This window comes from Camelina sativa, chromosome 17 (assembly GCF_000633955.1).
Source record: "Camelina sativa cultivar DH55 chromosome 17, Cs, whole genome shotgun sequence".
NCBI lineage: Eukaryota > Viridiplantae > Streptophyta > Magnoliopsida > Brassicales > Brassicaceae > Camelina > Camelina sativa.
The window spans coordinates 11,218,242-11,238,666 of record NC_025701.1 but is presented as its reverse complement, the minus strand read 5'-3'; the positions used below and the strand labels follow the sequence as shown (position 1 = coordinate 11,238,666).

Genomic DNA, 20,425 nt, shown 5'->3' with positions numbered 1-20,425 from the left:
AAGACTCGTGGTGTGGAAAATAGCTGCAACCCTGAGTGGAACGATGAATTGACGCTTGGAATCAATGATCCTAATCAACATGTGAATCTCGTGAGTTTAGTTCTTAATTTTCTTGAAATTAAATATATATGCTTATTTAGTTAATTTGTTGTTAGGATTCTTGATCTTAAAGAAGGAGTATTTTGCTTTTGTTTATTTGAGGTTTTGGTGAAGTGATTATGTTTCTGATTGTTTTCTGTTATGTTTCCTTGTAGGAAGTGTATGATAAGGATACGTTCACCTCGCATGACACGATGGGAGATGCGGAGATAGACATCAAGCCTTTTTTTGAGGCTCAAGGAACTGATGTTCAAGACGTCTCTGATGGAACCGAGATCCGTAGAGTGAATCCGAGTGGAGACAACTGCTTGGCTGAAGAGAGCAGAATCATCATCAGTAATGGAAAGATTGTACAAGATATGATTCTCAAGCTGAGAAATGTAGAAAGCGGCGCGGTTGATATTCAAATCGAGTGGATTAATGTTCCTTGTTGAAGCGATCTTTGAAAGAGACATGTAAAGAGCAAGTTTCTTGAATTGTTTTTTTATTGTAATAAGGCAGTGGCGAGGATGTCAATATACTAATACCTAACTCAAAATGTTACAACTTTCATATGTGCTCACACATAAAGTAAGAGTCTATTTTTGCCTCAGACAAGAGGTGTTCTTTGAACTCTTTTGACATTGATCTAAATAACTAGGGTAAGCCGCACAACATATTATAAGAGAAAGCTCATAGCCCACACAACATGCATGTTGCAAAATTGCAACTTGAGTATTATAACTTTAAACATATATATGTGATAGTAATATGTTTAATACACACAACATATTATAAGAGAAGCTCATAGCCCACACAACATTCATGTTACAAAATTGCAACATATATATGTGATAGTAGTATATGTTTAATACACACAACATATTATAAGAGAAGCTCATAGCCCACACAATATCCATGTTGCAAAATCGCAACTTGATTATAACTTAAAACATATATGTGATAGTAACTCTGAATTGTTTATTTGAACAAGCAGAAGGAAATTCCTCGATCTACTCCGTGGACAAGAGGTGTTCATCGATCTCTTTGGACATTGCTTCGAAGAATGGAAGCAAAGTCTCAGGATGAGGCACCTTCTCGTCAATCCTCTCATACTCCATGTGCCACTTAACCACACTTCCAGGTCCTGCTTGCTTTGGTGTTACCTGTTGAGAGATTTCAGAATATTTACTTAGATAATATAGACAACAAGAGAAATCTATCGAATAAAAAAATATAAATATATGTATTACTTGGATTGTTAACAAGAAGGTCTTGTAGTCCTTCATCACATCTCCCTCTAAGACCCTGAATTTTATCAGATTCTTCTCTGGATCCACCGCTTCGATCCTATCCTTTGCTACTTTTGGCACTCCATCTACACCCAAAAGAGTGTTATGTGGATTAACCGTTAAGATGAAAATTTCTTCTTTGAAGAATTATATTTACGTATAAAAAGTTGACATTACCATGAATGTAGTTCCACGAGACTATACTGCCAACTTTGTCCCACTCTCCCTCGTGCAGCTCAACTCCCCCAATGAAGCCAGTGGCTTTGGAAACATGGTGCGGTCTTTTGACAAACATATGGTGGAACTGCTCCGCAGTAGATTTTATCTCAATATCTATCTCAAGCTCTCCAATCATCGATGCTGCCTTAGTCTCAGCCTCATTCTCTGGCTTAGTTGTCTCCGTCTCAGCCTCAGTCTCTGGCTTAGTCGTCACTGCCTTTATCTCAGCCTCAGTCTCAGGCTTAGTCTCTACCTTAACCTCGGCCTTCGTCTCTGGAATGGTCGCTGGCTCAGCCATTTTTTTCTCCTCGTGCTTTGCTTTTCTAGTTCACTTATAGATGGTGTTAAGAAGGTGAATGAATCCCTCTAGAATTGGTAGCTCATTTTATAGAGAGGAAGAGAAATGAGAGTGGTTATATTTTTATTTACAGAGTGATTAATTACTTCTTACTCCCCCCAAGAAATTTAAGTAGTTTCATCTCACCCTGATGTAGACACACTCTCCCATCGTATCACTAATGACATCTCAACCTAATAATAGAGTCCTCGTACGTTTCATTAATAACTCAACCAGCTCAAGATTCACGTGGACGGTGGACGTTAAGAAGTTACTCGCCTACTCTTTACAATTATCTCAAATTCTTTTTAATTAAAGGATTCAATCCGAGTTTCAGCTTGATATTTTCCAATTTTTTTTGTTCGTGTTTAGTTTCAAATTTTCGTAACCAATGTAAAACAAAATTTACTATACAAGTTGGTTCAGATTTGGTTCAGGATTCTTAGGAGTATCCCTATAATAAATAAAACTGTTTGAAACGAATGAAAACTATTTGGTTTCTCGATCGGATCAGTTTATTTTATCTGAATTGAATACTCTTAATTAAACTTATCAAACACACGTACGATCCATGCTGTTTTTCTTTATCAGCCTTAAGTTTTATGATTGCAGCCATTTGTTGTTAGCCCAACTAATCTTCCACGATGTGACCACTTTTCCTAAAATGTAATATGGTTCTACATATCAAATCAACAAGGACTATGTTTCACCTCAACAAATATGGACACTTTCACTTTCTGAAACTTGAATGATATCGACTACCTTATAACGATATTTATGATGATGCAATTGATATATAGAAAATGACATGCTTTATTTATTTCAATCTTTTTTTTTTTTTGAAAATTAGCATGCTTAATTGTTATTGCTGAGTTTCCACCCTTTGAACAACGACATGCTAGGCTTTAATTTTTTTGTAATACCTTCCTGAGAAATAGCAGTACCAATTCATTGCGATTTGAGACCTGAGTCTTAATATTTGCAAAAAGGTGGAATTTGGTTCCAAAAAGATCGAAATATACTCTCCGCCGATATTGATTTTTGTTGCATATATAAATGATCAATATGTTTAAATGATGTGTTATTTAATGTATTATTTATATGTTATCATGTCATAACATAACATCTCATATATAATAAAATGGAAGTACATAATTTTTTTTTAGACTATATAATATGAGTTATAAGATTAATTATTTATTTATTTGATAGGTTATATGGATTGTAACAATTAATTAAATCTCAATTTCACATCCTCTTAAAAGAGATATTCCAAAAAAAAAAATCTCTACAGAATATTTAATTAGCCAAGGCAACAAAATCTCAAAAATTAATTACTCTTCCGCAGATTAAACGTGATTTTTGATTATACTAGCAACAAAATCTCAAAATGTTTTATTTACAACAACATTTAAAAACAATCACATAAATTACTTTATAAATAAAAGAAATTTCAGCATATAGAACTAATATTTTCTTTCAGCATGGACCATGGTATAGGCGTATAGCTCATTCGAAAATGATAAAATTAATCCATAAGTTCTACAGCTATACTAATCTTTTAATATCGAAATCACTACTTATCAAAAAAAAAATCACTACTTATCAGTTATATACAAAGACCCCAAGAAGAAAAACACCAAGAAGATATTGACGATGTTTTAATTTTTCTAATTAATAAATAATGTGATGTTTCACTTAGTCACGTAACGTTTATTTTTAAAAAATACACGTAACGTTTTGTGTATCGCTTGTGGTTTATTCAGTATATAACTCATATTAAATTCATAATTTTGGTAGTATATATGTCACATACATATCCATCATCCCTATATTCTATTAGATCCATCCAGCACTGCTTTAAGGTATATTTTATACATATGTAACTAAAGGAGAAGTACTGAGAAGAAAGGTACAACTTATGAAAGAAGAAAGGTACAACTTATGAAAGAAGAAAGATAAACTTCGAATATAAGTTTTTGGCTCGAAGAAGGTGTTGTGTCTTCTCTTCCTCTGTACCCTAGAGATAGACAACAAGACACGCACACAAAAAGCCTCTACTCCTCGGATAAGAGATGCTCGTCGATCTCTTTGGACATTGATTCGAAGAACGGGAGCATATTCTCCGGGTGAGCAACGTTCTCGTTAATCTTCTCGTATTTCACGTGCCAGTTAACCACACTTCCAGGCCCTCCTTGCTTCGGAGTCACCTGGATCGTGAGATTGAAACTCTTGAACTCATTCATTAGATCACCTTCTATCACTCTGAACGTGATCAAATTCTTCTCCGGCTCCACTGCCTCGATCTTATCCTTGGCCATCTTTGGCTGTCCATCTAAGCAGAAACATATGTTTACCAATTTTTTTTTTTTAACTACTATTTCAATTTAAGTGTCGCCTCTTAAGAAATTTCAATAGTTAAAAAATTGTTTCAAAAAAAAAAAAAAATTGTATTCTGAAAGATAAATTTATTGAAGATTTCTGTATTTTAAATATAAAACGACATTTTTTTGTGTATTAATCACATTAGGTTTACCAATAACGTAGTTCCAAGTGACGATAGTGCCAACTTTACCCCACTCTCCCTCATGAAGATCACATCCTTGGATATTGTTAGGCGTGGCTTTCGACATATGGTGTGGCCTTCCGGCGAGCATATGGTGGAACTTCCCCGCTGGAGCTCTAATCTCAACGTCCAACACAAGCTCCCCGAACAGAGAGATCTCTGGCGGTCCCTTCACGGCTTCCATTATTTCTTTTGGTCTATAGAATTGCAATTATAGTGAGTGACTCCCTTAGAAGATAGTAGACCCCTTTTATGGACAAAGGTGATCATGACTCATGAACAACTGCTGAAACAAGACAAATGAGAAGATTTGACTTTTCACAGTAGATTAAATTGTCACTTGAGTGAATAAGTTTTCTATTATCCCACCTATCCTCCTATGACATCAACATTCATGACTCACAAACCTTTTTATTCATGCCGAAAAAAGTATATATTGGTATATATTATTAGAGTAATTAGGAGAAATGACCATTATAAAACAATATTTAACTTAATGACAGCGTAATATGTATTGTGAAGGTCTTGCATATAATTAACTAAATAATGACGAAAATACTATAGATATATTACACACAATCTCTACCATCTATATTTGATGTGCTTTCCGAAATGTTTTTTGGCACGCAGTATGTTTAAGTTAACAGAAAAAAAATAGTGCTAGTTATCTGGTGGCACATTAGGTTTGAATATCCAACTACTACCACCATGATAAATTTATCGAATGATTAAATGGAAGTAGTTGATGGATCTTATTCACTAAATTAACAACAGTCATCAGCAAATATTTAATTTATCTATATAGAATTAATTAGTCTAATGAATCGGTCGTTCATATGTCACATATGATATTAGACATTTATACATACCTATATTATATAACAATCGTTTACTCATGAGAGAAAAATTCAGCTAGATTAGGATGGATATGATGAGCATATATAGGTCTATGACCAAATATTTAAAATAGACCCTTCAATATATCTTAGTTTCCTAATCCTACCCTTAGTTACAATTCTTACGAAACCTAGGATAAAGAACGACTCTATAGACTCATGGAAGATTTAGAGAAAACAAGTAAGTGATTTAATCACTTACCAGTGCTGTACGTTTGTTTCTCCATCGAAAAGTTTAGAGAAAATAAGTTAGTTTTTCGAGTTGGAAAAATATCAACGCCTTTGATAATAAGTGGCTATAAAATTGACCCTAGATTAATTGTTAACTATTCGTCAAATTTAATTTGCAAGCATTACTGTTAAACATGAGAGTTGGAAAGTCGTGGAATATTTATAAAATTATAATGGTCCCCTAGGCAATAAAAGGAATTAAGGCCTTCTAGTTGATTACAACTATAAGATTCTTGTAGTCTATAGTCGTGCGAATCGATTCAATAATATGTTTACACAATGAGCAGATTCACCGGGTGAGCTACCTTCTCGTCAATCTTTTCATCCTAAAGTGAGATGGATATTACCGAACTTTTTAGATATTGTACTTGAAAAAAGTTTGACGCTTTTTTTTTTCTTAAAACATAACATGCATATAGGTGAAACTTATAGCAACAGTGGTTATAGTTTGCAACTCATTACAACTTCAAACGTACATAACACAAACTCTGCAAAACTTGCAGACTAAATCTCTTCATAGAGAGAGCACATTATTGAGACAATACACCCACAAACATAGATAGATAGATGGATATCTGGCAAGTTCTCTAGACTTGGGAAAAAAGCATTTTGTCAATGTCTTTGGCTCCCTTGACAAACAGTGTGAGCAGATCCTCCGGATGAGCCACCTTCTCGTCAATCCTCTCATAGCCTAAGTGACACTTAACCACACTTCCATGTCCTCTTATATTTGGGGTTGCCTGGACAGTGATCAACAATCTCTTGAATCCTTTAATCATATCTCCATCTATTACCCTGAGCACTAACAGATTCTTCTCTTGATCCACTGCCTCGATCCTCTCCTTCGCCACCTTTGGCTGCCCATCTGCACCGAAAACGAAGGGTTAACCAATCAAATATTGTGCATATGTTGTTTCAGAATTTTATTTGTATATATAAATAAAATTTTGTCTTTTTTCTCTAATTTTTTTGCCAATAAGCTTTTGTCTTTACCAATAGCATAGTTCCAGAAAATGATACTGCCAACTTTGCCAAACTCTCCCTCACGCACAGCACATCCCTGGATGTTGTCAGGAGTTGCTTTTGCAAGATCTTGTGGTGTTCCAGCGAGCATTTGGTGGAACTTCTTTGCCGAAGCTTTGATCTCAACATCTACCTCAAGCTCCCCTTCGAGAGAAGACTGACGCGTAGCTTGTGCCATTTTTTTATATACGAATGTGTTGCTTCTCTAGGTTTTAATGAGTGAGCCTTTGGAAATTCATAGCCACTTTTATATAAAAAAGGATGAGCAATTTGTGACTAGGCAAGAATATATACTGCAGTATTATTTACATAAAGTATTTTGTGGTGACCCATTTTTGTTCCCTGAGTTTAATTTTAATTGTTTCAAAATATGCCAATGTTCTTTTGGAAAATGTTGAACTATATATATATATACCTAATTGTTTTTCCTTTTCTTGTATTACGTTCGTTCGTTTGGTTTTTGATGCATGTTTATGCGATATTGTTATATTTACGCTCAGTCAGCACCTAGTGATTTTTTCCAACATATATTTTATGCTTACATGTTATATTATTATATTTATTCAAATCTTTTGATGCATGTTTATGCTTACATTTTGTTCTGGTCAAAATTCTAGTAACAAAATTGTAATATCAATCGTTTAATTTTAATATGGGAGTATTGTAAAAAAAAAAAGTTAGAGTATTGTAATTAGTAAACACACACAATTATGTCTAGATTTTTAAAAAGAATTAGCACATGGTACGTCGTTTCCGTCGGGTTTGATGGTTCACCTGGTAATTAAGACCGCAGTCAATCTGCCCACACCATTAGTTTAAACACTAGCTATTAATAAAATTCAAGTTGCAGGAGTCATTCTAACAAGACAGAGTTGCGGAATGTTGGAATATATATATGGTCCCTTACGGATGAGAAAGAATAAGACCAAGTAGCTAATAACACCTATAGTTTTTAGCATTCTATAATGATATTAACAATTATAGCCAAAAAAAAACTATAGAATTCATGTAGGTCGTTGTGGGAATCGATTCAATGATGTGTGATGTGTCTCCACCATGGCGTGTTTCAAGATTGTTATAGGCTGCTATTAATTTCATCTACCAAAGACAAGAATATATACACCCGTTTATAGAATCGACATTATAAATCAGACAAATGAAACGTTTTCTCTTCAGGCCGTGCATGTAGAATCTGAAAGTTAAAAAACTTCTCCTATCCTATTCCCATATCACACCAATACTATTTATCGATATTGGGAACAACACATGTGGTGTATGTGTATCTAATAACTCTGTATGAATACTTCCAATTAATAATATAAGTGGAAGCAGTATATATAACATGATAAAAAACTTACGATGAAAGTTTTGCATGTTAAATATACTAATAGAAAGTATGTAAATATTATGGCGAAAGTGATTACATTTCAGAACAAGGAAATCCAAAAGCCTATGGTCCTGAACGAAGACCTCACATGCGCGGAACAAAAAGACGAGAGGAATAATGTCAATTTTCTCTTTTGGGAAATTCGATGGAACTCATGGAACTTAGTTTTAGCTTGAGGAATATAAACGTTTACATAATTGATTCATCACCATACACATAGCTAGATGTAGATGTAATATTATAGAAAGAATAAACTATATACAAAATTATCCAAATATATATAGTCATGTATTTGAAAAATTCTATCATATTATCCAATAAATATATAGTTGTGTATTCTGCTACGAATGCAATGTATCTAGTAGGAGGAGGAACGTCGTCGTTTATTTTCTCGTATTCCCATGTCTACTTGAAAAAAACAAGAACTAGGAAAAGAAAAAAAAAACAAACCTTTTTTCAAGAATCGAAACATATTGACTGGAAAAAATTGACAGTGTAGTGTTGAACTTTAGTAAATATCCTTTGTAACAAATTATTTGAGATGGATAAATAACGTACCGAACTTTAGTTATTTTACTTATAAAAAGTCTGACGCTTTTTTTCTTAATTTTCTTAAAACATAACATGCATATAGGTGAAACTTATAGCCCCACATAGTACAGTTTGGAAGTAATTACAACTTCAAACGTATACATAACACAAACTCTGCAATACTTGCAGACTAGATCTCTTCATAGAGAGAGCACATTATTGAGACATCTTAAAATACACCCACAAACATAGATAGATAGATAGATGTATGAATATCTGACAAGTTCTCTAGACTTAGGACAAAAGCAATTTGTCCATGTCTTTGGATGCCTTGGCAATCAACGCGAGCAGTTTCTCCGGGTGAGCAACCTTCTCATCATTCCTCTCATATTTGAAGTGACACGTAACCACACTTCCAGATCCTCTTAGCTTTGGGGTTGCCTGGAGAGTAATCAAGAAGCTCTTGAACTCTTTCATCATATCTCCATCTATGACCCTGAACACTAACAGATTCTTCTCCTGATCCACTGCCTCGAGCCTTTCCTTCGCCACCTTTGGCTGCCCATCTGCACCCAAAGGAAGGATTAACCAGCCAAATCGTTTATGTTGTTTCAGAACTATGTCTATATATATTTAAATAAAATTTTGTGTTTACCAATAACATAGTTCCAGAAAATGACACTGCCAACTTTGCCAAACTCTCCCTCACGCAAAGTACATCCCTGGATGTTTTCAGGACTGGATTTTGCAAGATCATGTGGTTTTCCAGCGAGCAATTGGTGGTACTTCTTTGCCGAAGCTTTGATCTCCACATCTACCTCAAGCTCCCCTTCCAGAGAAGACTGACGTGTAGCTTGTGCCATTTGTATTTATAAGTATACGTCGGTGTTGCTTCTCTAGGATTTAATAAGAGTGAGTGAGTCTATTTGGTACCCGCTTTTATAGAGGAAAGGATGAGCAATTTGTAACTAGCTAGGCAAGAATATTGGAGTATTATGACTTAAAGTTATTAAAAAAAAAACATAATTTTTTCTTATGTTTTTTTAACCTATTTTTTATTCCCTGAGTTTTAATTGTTTCATGATAAATACCAATGTCAAATATATATATTTGAAAAATGTTAGATACTTTAGTGGGTTTTTTAAATATAATTGAAAAATCATAGTAAAATGCCAACAGGAAAAAAAATTTGGTTGTACAATTTAAATTTTGTATATTAATAAGATGAAAAATATTAATAGTTTAATTTAAACAGTAGGAAGTAATAATGTAACTAGTAAACATGTACACAAACACAATTATGTTTACATTTACGTCGTTTTCGGTCGGGTTTGATGGTTCACTTTAGTAATTAAGACTGGTTTGTCGACTTTCTATTGGCATATTATGTCAATCTGCCCACACATTCAAAAACTATAACTAAAATTAAGTTGCACGAGTCATTCTAAAACAACAGAGTTGCGAAATGTTGGAATATATATGCATGGTCCCTTACGGATGGGAAGGAATCAGACTAACTAGCTGAGATTATAGAATTCATGTAGTTAGTTACGGGAATCGATTCAATGATATGTATCTCCACCAAAATGGCGTGTTTCAAAAATGTTATAGGCTGTTACTATTGACCACTCCATTTACCTGATTACTCGAATAATTACCCAACACATTTTCATCATAAAGTAGTATATACATGATCGAATCTACAAAAACCAATAGTAAACTAAAGATTTGCGAGAGTCGTAAAAAGGTAAAGTGAACAAAATATAGTTTGTTTGGTTTCAGGTTTATAAATAAAAATGCAAAAAAAATAAACGATTAACTTTATAAGATTAAAACATTGAGTCATAAGGTATTTCAGAGATCAATGACTAATGAGAAAATGAAATAAAGAATTCAATAGCTATGAACCGTTCTAAAACATGAACATGAAATTAGACTAACCCTCTTTCAAGGCATTAATCACTAAACTTGACTATTAGTTTGCTAAACTTTCATTTGCAACCTTTTAGCCAAATTCGCATTACCAAACAAATTCATTAAGTTCAAAATGCGTTCTAACATCAATTTTTGTAGGGTAGACATACATTGTTTAATTCACATTTGTTCAGACATTCTATCAAACACTTTTGATGCGTAGAAAAACCTAGAATCTTGAACAAGGTGATCGGTCCTATTCTAGCATTAAAAACATGTGGATCAAAGAACCTAAGAATTAATTAATAACTCCAAATAACAATCATAATATCAATTCATTGAATCTCTTAATTAGAACCCTAACCCCAATAATGAGACTACTCACGTATATTGAATTAAACAACACAAAGAGATGAATAAGACATAATAGATTAATGAAATAAGAAAAGTTTTAGAAATCTTTATTGGGATGGGAACAACATATGGTGTATTTCATTAATATATAAAATTTCCACGTAACTTTTTTATCATTTTATATATAATGCAAAAAATTTCACGTAACTTTTTTTGTCATTAATAAGATAAGTAGAAAAAAAATATATAAAATGACAAAAAAAGAAGTTACGTGGAAATTTTTGCATTATATATTAATAGAAAGTATGTAAATATCTTATATCAGAAAAAAAGGTATGTAAATATTATGGCGAAAATGAAAACATTTAAGAACAAGGATCGGAAACCCCTATAGATGGATGGTCCTGAACGAAGACCACAGGGAGAATAAGAAGAACCTTAATTGAGGGGTGAACAAAAAAAGAGAGGAATAATGTTAAATAAATTCTAAACTGAGAAATGTTAAAGGGAATCACTTTTTTCTTGTCAATTTTCTCTTTTTGAAATTCGATGGAACTTAGTTTTAGCTTGAGGAATATAAACTCTATGGAACTTAGTTTTAGATTGAGGAATATAAACTCCATATAATTGATTCATCATCAACAATGCACATAAGTATATATAGATGTAATATTATATAAGAAAAAACTAGATTTTAACCTGCGGTATACTACGAAATTATGTTTTAAATAATGTTAAAAAAAAATGTGTATTGTATTTGTGGTGTTTGTTTTAGTTATTTTTGACTAATATTTAGATTCTGTAATTTTAATTGGATTGTATTTTTTGTGTTGGATTAATATTTAGATTCTATAATTTTAGTTGAAGTATGTTTCATTATTATTTAGATTATATAATTTTAGTTGGATTTTTTAGAACAAATAATATGTGATGTAAATACATAGATAATTCCTATACAAATAGATAAATATTATATAATAAATTATTTTAAAACCTAGGGATTGACCCGTATCACACCACATGACAATTTTTTTGTATAACTTCTTTTTTAATAAATTTATACAATTACATATTGATTTCATAGAATGCTCATCATGTCAAATCCATGAACCTATGAAATACAAAATAATTTGGTGTTAAACTTAAAACTGTACATATGTATAACAATGCTACCTAAATTAAAATACCAATGCAATAGAGAGGAAAACAAAGAGAGGAAAATAGTATAACCAACCATACAAACCAAAGATATTGTCAATATAGTAGGAGAAGATCAACCCTTCTTCGTTTCCTCCTTAGTCTTCACTTCTTTAATCTTCTTCTCATTCTTAGTACGTTATTGTTCTTGTACATAATTGCTTTACTTCATTTGCTTGTGGACGAATGATTAGATGTCGCAACAATATCTTCTTCTTTACTCTTAAATGAGGGTGAAGATAAAGTGTTTATGATTTTATGAGTTTTCAATAAAATTAGCAAGTATTAGTAAAACCTAGGAAAAAAACATATACTTAAGAAAGTTGATTTGGTATTATTTGATGATGAATAGAGTTGGAATGCATCCGTATTTATAGAGGGTTTAAAACTGATCAGAGATTTTATTGAGTGAATGGGAGAAATGTTGCTGAGAAAGTATAGAATCGTTTAAAATACTACAATTAAGGAATAAAATATAATTTTTTGAATAAAAATAAGTAAGGTGCCATGGATAAGAGTATTTAAGTGTAGTAATTAGCTGCTGGAGGTTAAAAGTATTCAATCGATTTTATGAATAACCGTTGTAGAAAATATAGATTATGTTGCATATACTCGTCATAGTTGTTTTTATTATCTTAGGAAATTATACCAATAATCGGTTGGGTATGGCAATGCTGAGTAACGAAGAGTTTCTATATTATTCAAATCAACAAATGTGGGTTTCTTTGTTTAATTTGCATATAAATCGTATCAAGAAGATTTCATAGCAAAAACCGAAATATTTTGGAGGGAATATTTTAATTATCGTTTGTTTGTTAATGCAAAATGTTTTATGTTATCATATTTATGGAAATTATTTCTAGCCGTTGTAATTTGCAAGCTTGTGGATGTATATTAAAACAACGGATGTAGCTTTATAAAACAAAATAATAACTACAAAAAAAAAAGATAGTACAATTTTGACGAACTGTGAGCAAGTCTCACGATTGACCAAAACAGGGGAACTCTTATTGTGTACTATATTTTTATTTTATTATTTCTTAACAAGATTTGGTTTACTTAACAAGGAAATCAACTCGGAGACATTGATGATATGTTCACGATTCAGACAACAACCTAGTCTCGAGGTCGCGTGTGTATTCTGCAACGAACGCAGTGTATCTGGTGGGAGGAGGAACGTCATCGTTTAGCTTCTCGTATTCCCATTTCCACTTGGCAATACAAACTCGATCATTTTTAGGAACAACGTCAAGTCTTATCCTATAGCTATTGTATTGCTTCAACACGTCTCCTTCAAGAGCTAAAAAAGAAACTGACTTGTTCTCTTCATCTACCTCTATCTTCTCTTTTATCTGCTCCATCTTACCATCTATGATAATATTCCAAATGTAAAAATCGATGGAATGAATTTTAAGAACGTTACTAGGGAAATAAAGAATCCGAAAAAGTCAATGAGTTTTATATTACATACCTACAATGAAGTTCCAGATCTGAATAGAGGAATTGGAAGTGGTATCGTCACGAAGAACAGAAACAGCCTCTGTCTTGTCCGTGAAATTTCCTTCTTTCTTTTTGAAAGTCTTGAAGAATCTATCGGCCGTCATGTTCACTTGGATCTCCAGTTCAAGAGTCTCAACACCCACCATGACTCGACGGTTCTTTGATTAATCAGATCTGCCAAGCTGGGGTTATGAGTCTATGAGTTATGACTTATCTTTTACCGTATCGAACTAAAATAAAATAACCAAAAGAAAAAAAGAAAGGTGGCTTCTTCGACGACTTCTTATTAGTTACGTGCATTAGTTTTCTTGATAAGACACGTGGTCTTTGATTTTTGACGGAAACAATACATTCATTATACGTTGGGCTTGCCCCATATTTGTAAGCATGCATAACTAGGGGTGTCAATCGGGCTGGCCCGGCCCGGCCTGACCTGAAACTCGTAAAGCTCGCATATATTTAAGTTCGGTTTGGCCCGGTCCAAAATATTTCCAAACCTATATTTCAAAGTCAGAGCTTGGTCCTAACAGAGCTACAGGGCTTTTTGAGCTTTTTCGGGCTTATCTTACCGATCAAAAATTCAAGCTTATAAGTCTTAAAAACAGTGTTACTATAAATCAAATCAATCAAAAATTTAATAACTTATCTATATTCACTACAACCAACTTAATTTAATAGAAAAGGTTTAAAACTAAATAAAATTTCGATACTTTAACCAAATAAATCAATATATAATTCATATAAAATATTATTAATAAAAATTTTAAAGTATTAAGTATGGTTATTAAGTATATATGAAAACTATGATTAGAATTTAAAACTTTATTTACAATAAATTGTTAATCAGATATTGCAATCAAACAAAAATGTACAAATATATTTGTTAAAAGGCTTTTCGGGCTAAGGCAGAAAAACCCTATAGCCCAAACGGACTGAGTCCGAAACGCCTGATTTTTTCTAGACATATATATTTAAGCCCGAGCCCGGTGTTTTTCATGACCGGGTCGGGCCAGCCCGTGGACTTTGGTCCTAATTGACATGCCTATGCATAACGCGAGATAGTTCGGATCAAACTGAAATCTGACCCGGGAAAACCGGACCAGGTAACTATAACTAGAATATTGTTGATGATAATGAGAATATGCCTTGGAAGTAAGAGCATGGTCATTGCACAACCTCAAATGAGTATCTCTATATTTTAATAATATTAAAAATAATATTAATTTTTTCACACTCTTGTTTAAAATTTTTGTCCTCTCGTTAATCTTCTTTGGGTGTCTAATTTTTTTTATTAGAAATGTGTTAAAAAAGCAAATATATTACATTAAAAACAAAAGCCTGTTGAATCTCTTTGATTCTATTGGCATCCACAACAACTGGAACAGAGCTCAAAGGTCTTTCACCATCATCATCTCTTGTTCTAAGAATGGTGCATATCTGCTTTCATTAGGTTAGTGAATACTTTCATCGACCTTCATCGACCTCTCCATCATCAGCATCTTGTTTCTCTGTTCGATTATCAAGTTTATGCAGGTTAGTGAATACTTTAATAGACTGGCATAAACAAACTAGGAATTGTTAGTCGTCATCATTACCTACTGGCGCCACAATGAATTGATTCTCTTGACCAAGATTTGATAGGTCTCTGAAGTGTATATCTGGCTATGATAGATCTCTGAAGTGTATATCTGGCTATGATAGGTCAAGGTATATTTGGCTATGATAGGTCTCTGAAGTGTAGACTGTGAAGCTTCATCTTGAGATCAGACTCTTTCTCCATAAACACTTTCTTCAAATTAGCAAGGATCAAGCAGAGATGAATATCAGATTAATCATCACAGATGGAACTAAATTGAAACATCAAGACTGCAAAAATGAGATGATGAGTATCAGAAGGTTCACGAGATGAAAAGCTAACAGATTCTCGTGATATCATAAGGTTCAAGGGTTGAAAATCTTAAGTCTTAACGTTAACCTGCCAATGAGAAGCAAACCACACATGAGAAAAACAAAACAAGAACAGAACCAAACAATACTAACAAGAGCAGAACCAAACAACACTAACAAGAGCAGAACCAAACAACACAAACAAAACCAAACAACAGTTAATAAGAACAGAACCTAACAACACAAACAAGAGCAGAACCAAAAAAACACTAACAAGAGCAGAACCAAACAACACAAACAAAACCAAACAACAGTTAATAAGATAAGAACCTAACAACACAAACAAGAGCAGAACAAAAGAAAGTGACACAGAGTCTGATTCATTAGGTCAAACAACACTAACAAGAGCAGAACCAAACAACACAAACTTCAGGTTGGAACACGAACACAAACAAACAAACTCTTAAATACATAAAGAAACGTGAACCATAGGTTGGAACACGAACACAAACAAACAAACTCTTAAATACATAAAGAAACGTGAACCATAGGTTGGAACACGAACACAAACAAACAAACTCTTAAATCCAGTGGATTTGATTGATTTATAACAAGACACAACACAATAACAAACATGAAACAGTGGATTTGAGCAATTAAAATTGATTTATAAAAAGACATAAACAGAAGATTCGTGAGTGAGTCATTCGCATCTCTCTCACTCTGATTCTCTCTGCTTCAACTCGCTTCCTTCTCTCCCTCTCTCTCTCTCTTTATGTACATTTCCTACTTCCAACATTTCTTCTCGAGTTTTTACGACCATTCCTCCAGGTTCGATCTCCCTCTGCTGGAACTCTGTTTATAGTTTTGTATGTTTTCTATGTTATCATTTCCTGTAATAGCTATGCGTGTTTCAGTGTTTGCTTCTAGTTAGCGTTTATGTTGAATTTGTTCAAAACGTTATATGCTTCGTTGGTTATAACATGTATTCATTAGTCTCAATCAAGACGCAGGTACAATTCTGGTCGTGGAGTATTGAGCAATACAAATTTTTAGGTGTTGACTTGTAGACAATTTCTGTCTGGCGAAACATGGATAACCAATTATTAACGGTAAGTTTATAAATGTTTTTTTTGCTTTGTAATCAGAACAGAACAAGCAAGGCGAGCAAGTAGTTTATAATAATTTAATTGTTAAGCAACTTTGCTAATGAACATTGATGGAGATGCTCTAATGGTCCCCTAGGCAAGAGAAGGAATTAAGGCCTTCTAGTTGATAACAACTATATGATTCTTGTAGTACGTCTATAGTTGTGGGAATCGATTCACCATCTTCAACGACTTCACATCATTCTGATCACAAGAACACTAACGCGGAGGTTAAAAACGTTTGTGCCCCAAGAATCGAAATGGCTCTTAGTCGATGTCAAAATATTATAGAACAGATAGTTCATTGAGTTTGCAAAAAAAAAAAACGATTTAACATAATATTAACACTAACATAATGTAAAGTATCCTAAACACATAAGGTAAATACTAAATATGATACAATATATCGAAATCTACGGGTTTCACGTTTAGTAGTGCACAATACTTGATTCGCAAGATAGCTCCTCAAGTTATCTCTAATATAAACCCAAAGTTTGACGGCTTTTTTCTTTTTCTTAAAACATAACATGTATATATAGGCGAAACTTATAGCAACACACGAAGATTACAGTTTTCAACTACTTACAACTTCAAACGTACGCACGTAACAGAAACTCTGCAATACCTGCAGATTATATCTCTTCATAGAGAGATCACATTATTGAGACATCTTACAATACACCCACAAACATATATAGATAGATAGATAGATAGCGATGGATATCTGACAAGTTCTCTAGAGTTCGGACAAAAGAAGTTCGTCCATGTCTTTGCATGTCTTGACAAACAACGCGAGCAGATTCTCTGGATGAGCCACCTTCTCTTCAATCCTCTCATATTTGAAGTGACAGCTAACCACACTTCCAGGTCCTCTTATATTTGGGATTGCCTGGATAGTGATCAAGAAGCTCTTGAACTCTTTCATCATATCTCCATCTATTACCCTGAGCACTAACAGATTCTTCTCCTCATCCACTGCTTCGATCCTCTCCTTCGCCACCATTGGTTGTCCATCTGCACCCCAAAACGAAAGGTTAACCAATCAAACTATTGTGTTGTTTTGAGAGCTATATATAAATGTTTGTGTTTACCAAGAACATAGTTCCAAACAATGACACTGCCAACTTTGCCAAACTCTCCCTCACGACAAGTACATCCCTTGACTCTATCAGGAGTGGCTTTCGCAAGATCCTGAGGTCTTCCAGCGAGCATTTGGTGGAACTTCTTTGCCGAAGCTTTGATCGAAACATCTGCCTCAACCTTCCCTTCCAGAGAAGACTGACGCGTAGCTTGTGCCATTTTTTATACGGATGTGTTGCTGCTCTGGCTAAGTTTTAATGAGTGAGTCTCTTTGGAAATTCATAGCCACTTTTATAGACGAAACTAAGGATGAGCAATTTGTGACTAGGCAAGAATATTGGAGTATTATTTACTTTATTCCCTCATGAGTTTAATTGTTTCAAAATATGCCAATGTTTTTTGGAAAATGTTGAATTATTATACCTAACTGTTTTTCTTTTCATCGTTTACGTACGTTTGGTTTTTGATGCATGTTATATAATTACTAGTATTAAGTCCGTACTACGTACGGGACAAAACTAATTACCTTAATTTTATATGTATAACTTTTCTTTTTTTGAATTACTGGTTACTAAAATCAAAATAGTTGTCAAAAGTTGATAGTAAAGAGTTAAAAGAACACAAATGAATTGGAAAAAGTAAAACTTAAATATATACCAAAAATATATTCAACATAAATTATCAATAGCTGACAAAGAAAATTGCAGTTATTGAAAGTCAAACGATGTTGAACAATAAATACAAAAATGAATGGATCGGATATGTAAATCTCTGTATATTTACAAATTCTACACCTTAAAATTAATATGCAAAGTTTTTGTTGAAATTTGAAAAATGGAATTACCCTTGTTCATGCTTCATTATTGCGGTCAGCAATCTCTCTCTTCTCTTTATCATCTTCAACCATAATTGATCTCGAAGTTGAAGGAGACTGATCTCATTTTTATTTGAAAATGAAAGTGGACCAAAAAACAACATCGAAAGAAGAATGGTATATAACTATATATCAAACATGATGGAATGCTTGTAGAAAAGATAATAATAGAGCCCAGGGTGAGGTTTTTAAAAATGTAATAAACAAATCACAAAGAAGATGAAAACGTATAAATAGACGCTCGATTGTACAAAGAAACAGTTGCATATAGACATGGAGAAGATCGTGGGGAAAGTGGGAGAGATTTTAGGGTTGTAGGGGGTTTAGGAACTGTATTTATTTTAGGGTTGCATAATGTGCTATTTCTCGCTCAAATTTTTTAAAATTTTGTTTCTGCCACAATTATTTTGCAGTTTTTTGTATATAAAAATTTTTTACCACGATCTCACTTTTGAAAACCAATTATTTTTCATGTTAACTTGATTTACAGTTACTGTATACATAATATCACTTTTTTCTTTCTTTCCACTCAAAATTCACGATCACTTAAAATTTTGTTCCTATATTATTTTTTCTTTATTTTTTACCACGATCACTTAAAATTTTGTTTTATTAACATTTTAAAAAATAATAGTATGTTTTTGCTGACATGTCAAAATTATATTGGTGCAGTGACTTGTGCTTTATAGGATAAAATATATTATTATACTAGTAGTCACTCCGTGCTACGCACGGATTTAGTTTACACTGTTTTTAGATATTTTTTTTGTAATTTTTTCTTGATCATCAACATAAATATATTTTTTTACCTTAAAAACACCATATCTTATGAAGCCGGTTCAAATAGAATAGCCTCGTGAGCTGACCATTCCGGAACTTGCGGACTTACATAGGAAAAGAAAGATCCTTGTGCTCGAGCCGTTTTTGCAAGACGGTCGCTACGGGCATTGATCAATTTAGGTATACATTCAATAGAAAACATAGAAAATTAAGACTGTAAATAATCTAATTCCGAAGCAAACGCTGGCCAGTCTTTTAACTCATCTATGACAGTTCAAATCCCTTAACAATCTGTCACAAAATGAACCACAACATATCCCAGAGAGAAAGCACTTTCCATGGCCCAGCATAAAGGCTCTAGTTCTGCATGAAGAGGTGATAACAAACAGGGCATTGCTCTTAGGCCCCAGATAGGCAGCTCTAAGCCAGACAAAAGAAAGCCAATACCTATAGTTGTGTCGTCTTTTTGTAACTTTGGAGATTTTTAGTTAAGACAACATAAATTAAATAAAAATATTATGTAAGATTTGAGATATGAGGGTTAGTAAAATGTCTATCATTCTATTTATAAGAGAAATTGTAGTTAAGAACATATGGAAAATTTATACTTTCTCCAGTTTTTTACTTGTCGTTTAAGGTTTTCTCACACAAATTAAAAAATAATTATTAAATTGTCTGTTTTACCCTTTATTAATATATTTTATAAATATTTCATTGGTCAAAACTTTAAAACAGCAGAGAGAAAACTGGAATATTCACCAAATATTTTCACTGAAAACCTAAAATTACAACTAAATTAAAACAGAGGGAGCATTTCATTGTTATAGGAGTCACGTAAACTTTGCGGGAGTTATGGATTTGCAATCATTACATATTAATATATTTTCATATATATGTAATATTTCTAAATACTATTATTAATCATTCATTGCATTACTATAAAAATTAGGAAAGTTACAAAAATGAGAGTAAATTAGGGGCTGTTATTGGAGAGGTGATTTCTAAATCAATATGGAATTATAAATTCTTAAAATCAAAACACATGGATTTTGAAATAACATGTTTTATCCTTGAATTTGAATCCTTCTATTTTACACTTTCAAATCCATGCAAATCCATTTAAAACATAAT

At 33.0% G+C, this 20,425-nt stretch overlaps 5 protein-coding genes and 1 pseudogene across 6 annotated transcripts in view; 1 reads left to right on the top strand and 5 right to left on the bottom strand.

The window, feature by feature from the left end:
• The window catches only part of LOC104756678 (protein C2-DOMAIN ABA-RELATED 8), a 1,485-nt gene extending 781 nt beyond the window's left edge, over positions 1-704 (top strand). Inside the window, exons 3-4 of one of the 2 annotated variants that reach the window (XM_010479300.2) lie at positions 11-90; positions 255-704. In XM_010479300.2, the coding sequence (XP_010477602.1) occupies positions 11-90; positions 255-533 (359 nt within the window). In that variant the 3' untranslated portion in view covers positions 534-704. The remainder of the gene's footprint in view (positions 1-10; positions 91-254) is intronic. The other variant, XM_010479301.1, reaches the window with a different exon arrangement.
• LOC104756676 lies at positions 793-4,728 on the bottom strand (annotated as a pseudogene).
• Positions 6,034-6,874, bottom strand: LOC104756675 (MLP-like protein 31). The gene is made up of 2 exons (XM_010479298.2): positions 6,613-6,874; positions 6,034-6,484 (listed from the first exon to the last, which is right to left on the bottom strand). Exons 1-2 carry the CDS (start codon positions 6,818-6,820, stop codon positions 6,207-6,209), a joined length of 486 nt encoding a protein of 161 aa, XP_010477600.1. The 5' UTR covers positions 6,821-6,874; the 3' UTR covers positions 6,034-6,206.
• Positions 8,614-9,555, bottom strand: LOC104756674 (MLP-like protein 31). The gene is made up of 2 exons (XM_010479297.1): positions 9,216-9,555; positions 8,614-9,126 (listed from the first exon to the last, which is right to left on the bottom strand). Exons 1-2 carry the CDS (start codon positions 9,421-9,423, stop codon positions 8,855-8,857), a joined length of 480 nt encoding a protein of 159 aa, XP_010477599.1. The 5' UTR covers positions 9,424-9,555; the 3' UTR covers positions 8,614-8,854.
• Positions 12,914-13,826, bottom strand: LOC104756672 (MLP-like protein 34). Its single transcript, XM_010479296.1, has 2 exons — positions 13,497-13,826; positions 12,914-13,394 (listed from the first exon to the last, which is right to left on the bottom strand). Exons 1-2 carry the CDS (start codon positions 13,669-13,671, stop codon positions 13,123-13,125), a joined length of 447 nt encoding a protein of 148 aa, XP_010477598.1. The 5' UTR covers positions 13,672-13,826; the 3' UTR covers positions 12,914-13,122.
• LOC104756671 (MLP-like protein 31) lies at positions 17,076-17,909 on the bottom strand. The gene is made up of 2 exons (XM_010479295.2): positions 17,652-17,909; positions 17,076-17,574 (listed from the first exon to the last, which is right to left on the bottom strand). Exons 1-2 carry the CDS (start codon positions 17,857-17,859, stop codon positions 17,297-17,299), a joined length of 486 nt encoding a protein of 161 aa, XP_010477597.1. The 5' UTR covers positions 17,860-17,909; the 3' UTR covers positions 17,076-17,296.

Coding starts and splice junctions, on each gene's coding strand:
- LOC104756675 (XM_010479298.2), bottom strand. CDS start 6,820: ATGGCACAAGCTACGCGTCAGTCTTCTCTCGAAGGGGAGCTTGAGGTA. Junction 6,485..6,612: donor TTTCTGGAACTATGCTATTG/GTAAAGACAAAA, acceptor TTTTCGGTGCAG/ATGGGCAGCCAAAGGTGGCG.
- LOC104756674 (XM_010479297.1), bottom strand. CDS start 9,423: ATGGCACAAGCTACACGTCAGTCTTCTCTGGAAGGGGAGCTTGAGGTA. Junction 9,127..9,215: donor TTTCTGGAACTATGTTATTG/GTAAACACAAAA, acceptor CTTTGGGTGCAG/ATGGGCAGCCAAAGGTGGCG.
- LOC104756672 (XM_010479296.1), bottom strand. CDS start 13,671: ATGGTGGGTGTTGAGACTCTTGAACTGGAGATCCAAGTGAACATGACG. Junction 13,395..13,496: donor GATCTGGAACTTCATTGTAG/GTATGTAATATA, acceptor ATATTATCATAG/ATGGTAAGATGGAGCAGATA.
- LOC104756671 (XM_010479295.2), bottom strand. CDS start 17,859: ATGGCACAAGCTACGCGTCAGTCTTCTCTGGAAGGGAAGGTTGAGGCA. Junction 17,575..17,651: donor TGTTTGGAACTATGTTCTTG/GTAAACACAAAC, acceptor TTTGGGGTGCAG/ATGGACAACCAATGGTGGCG.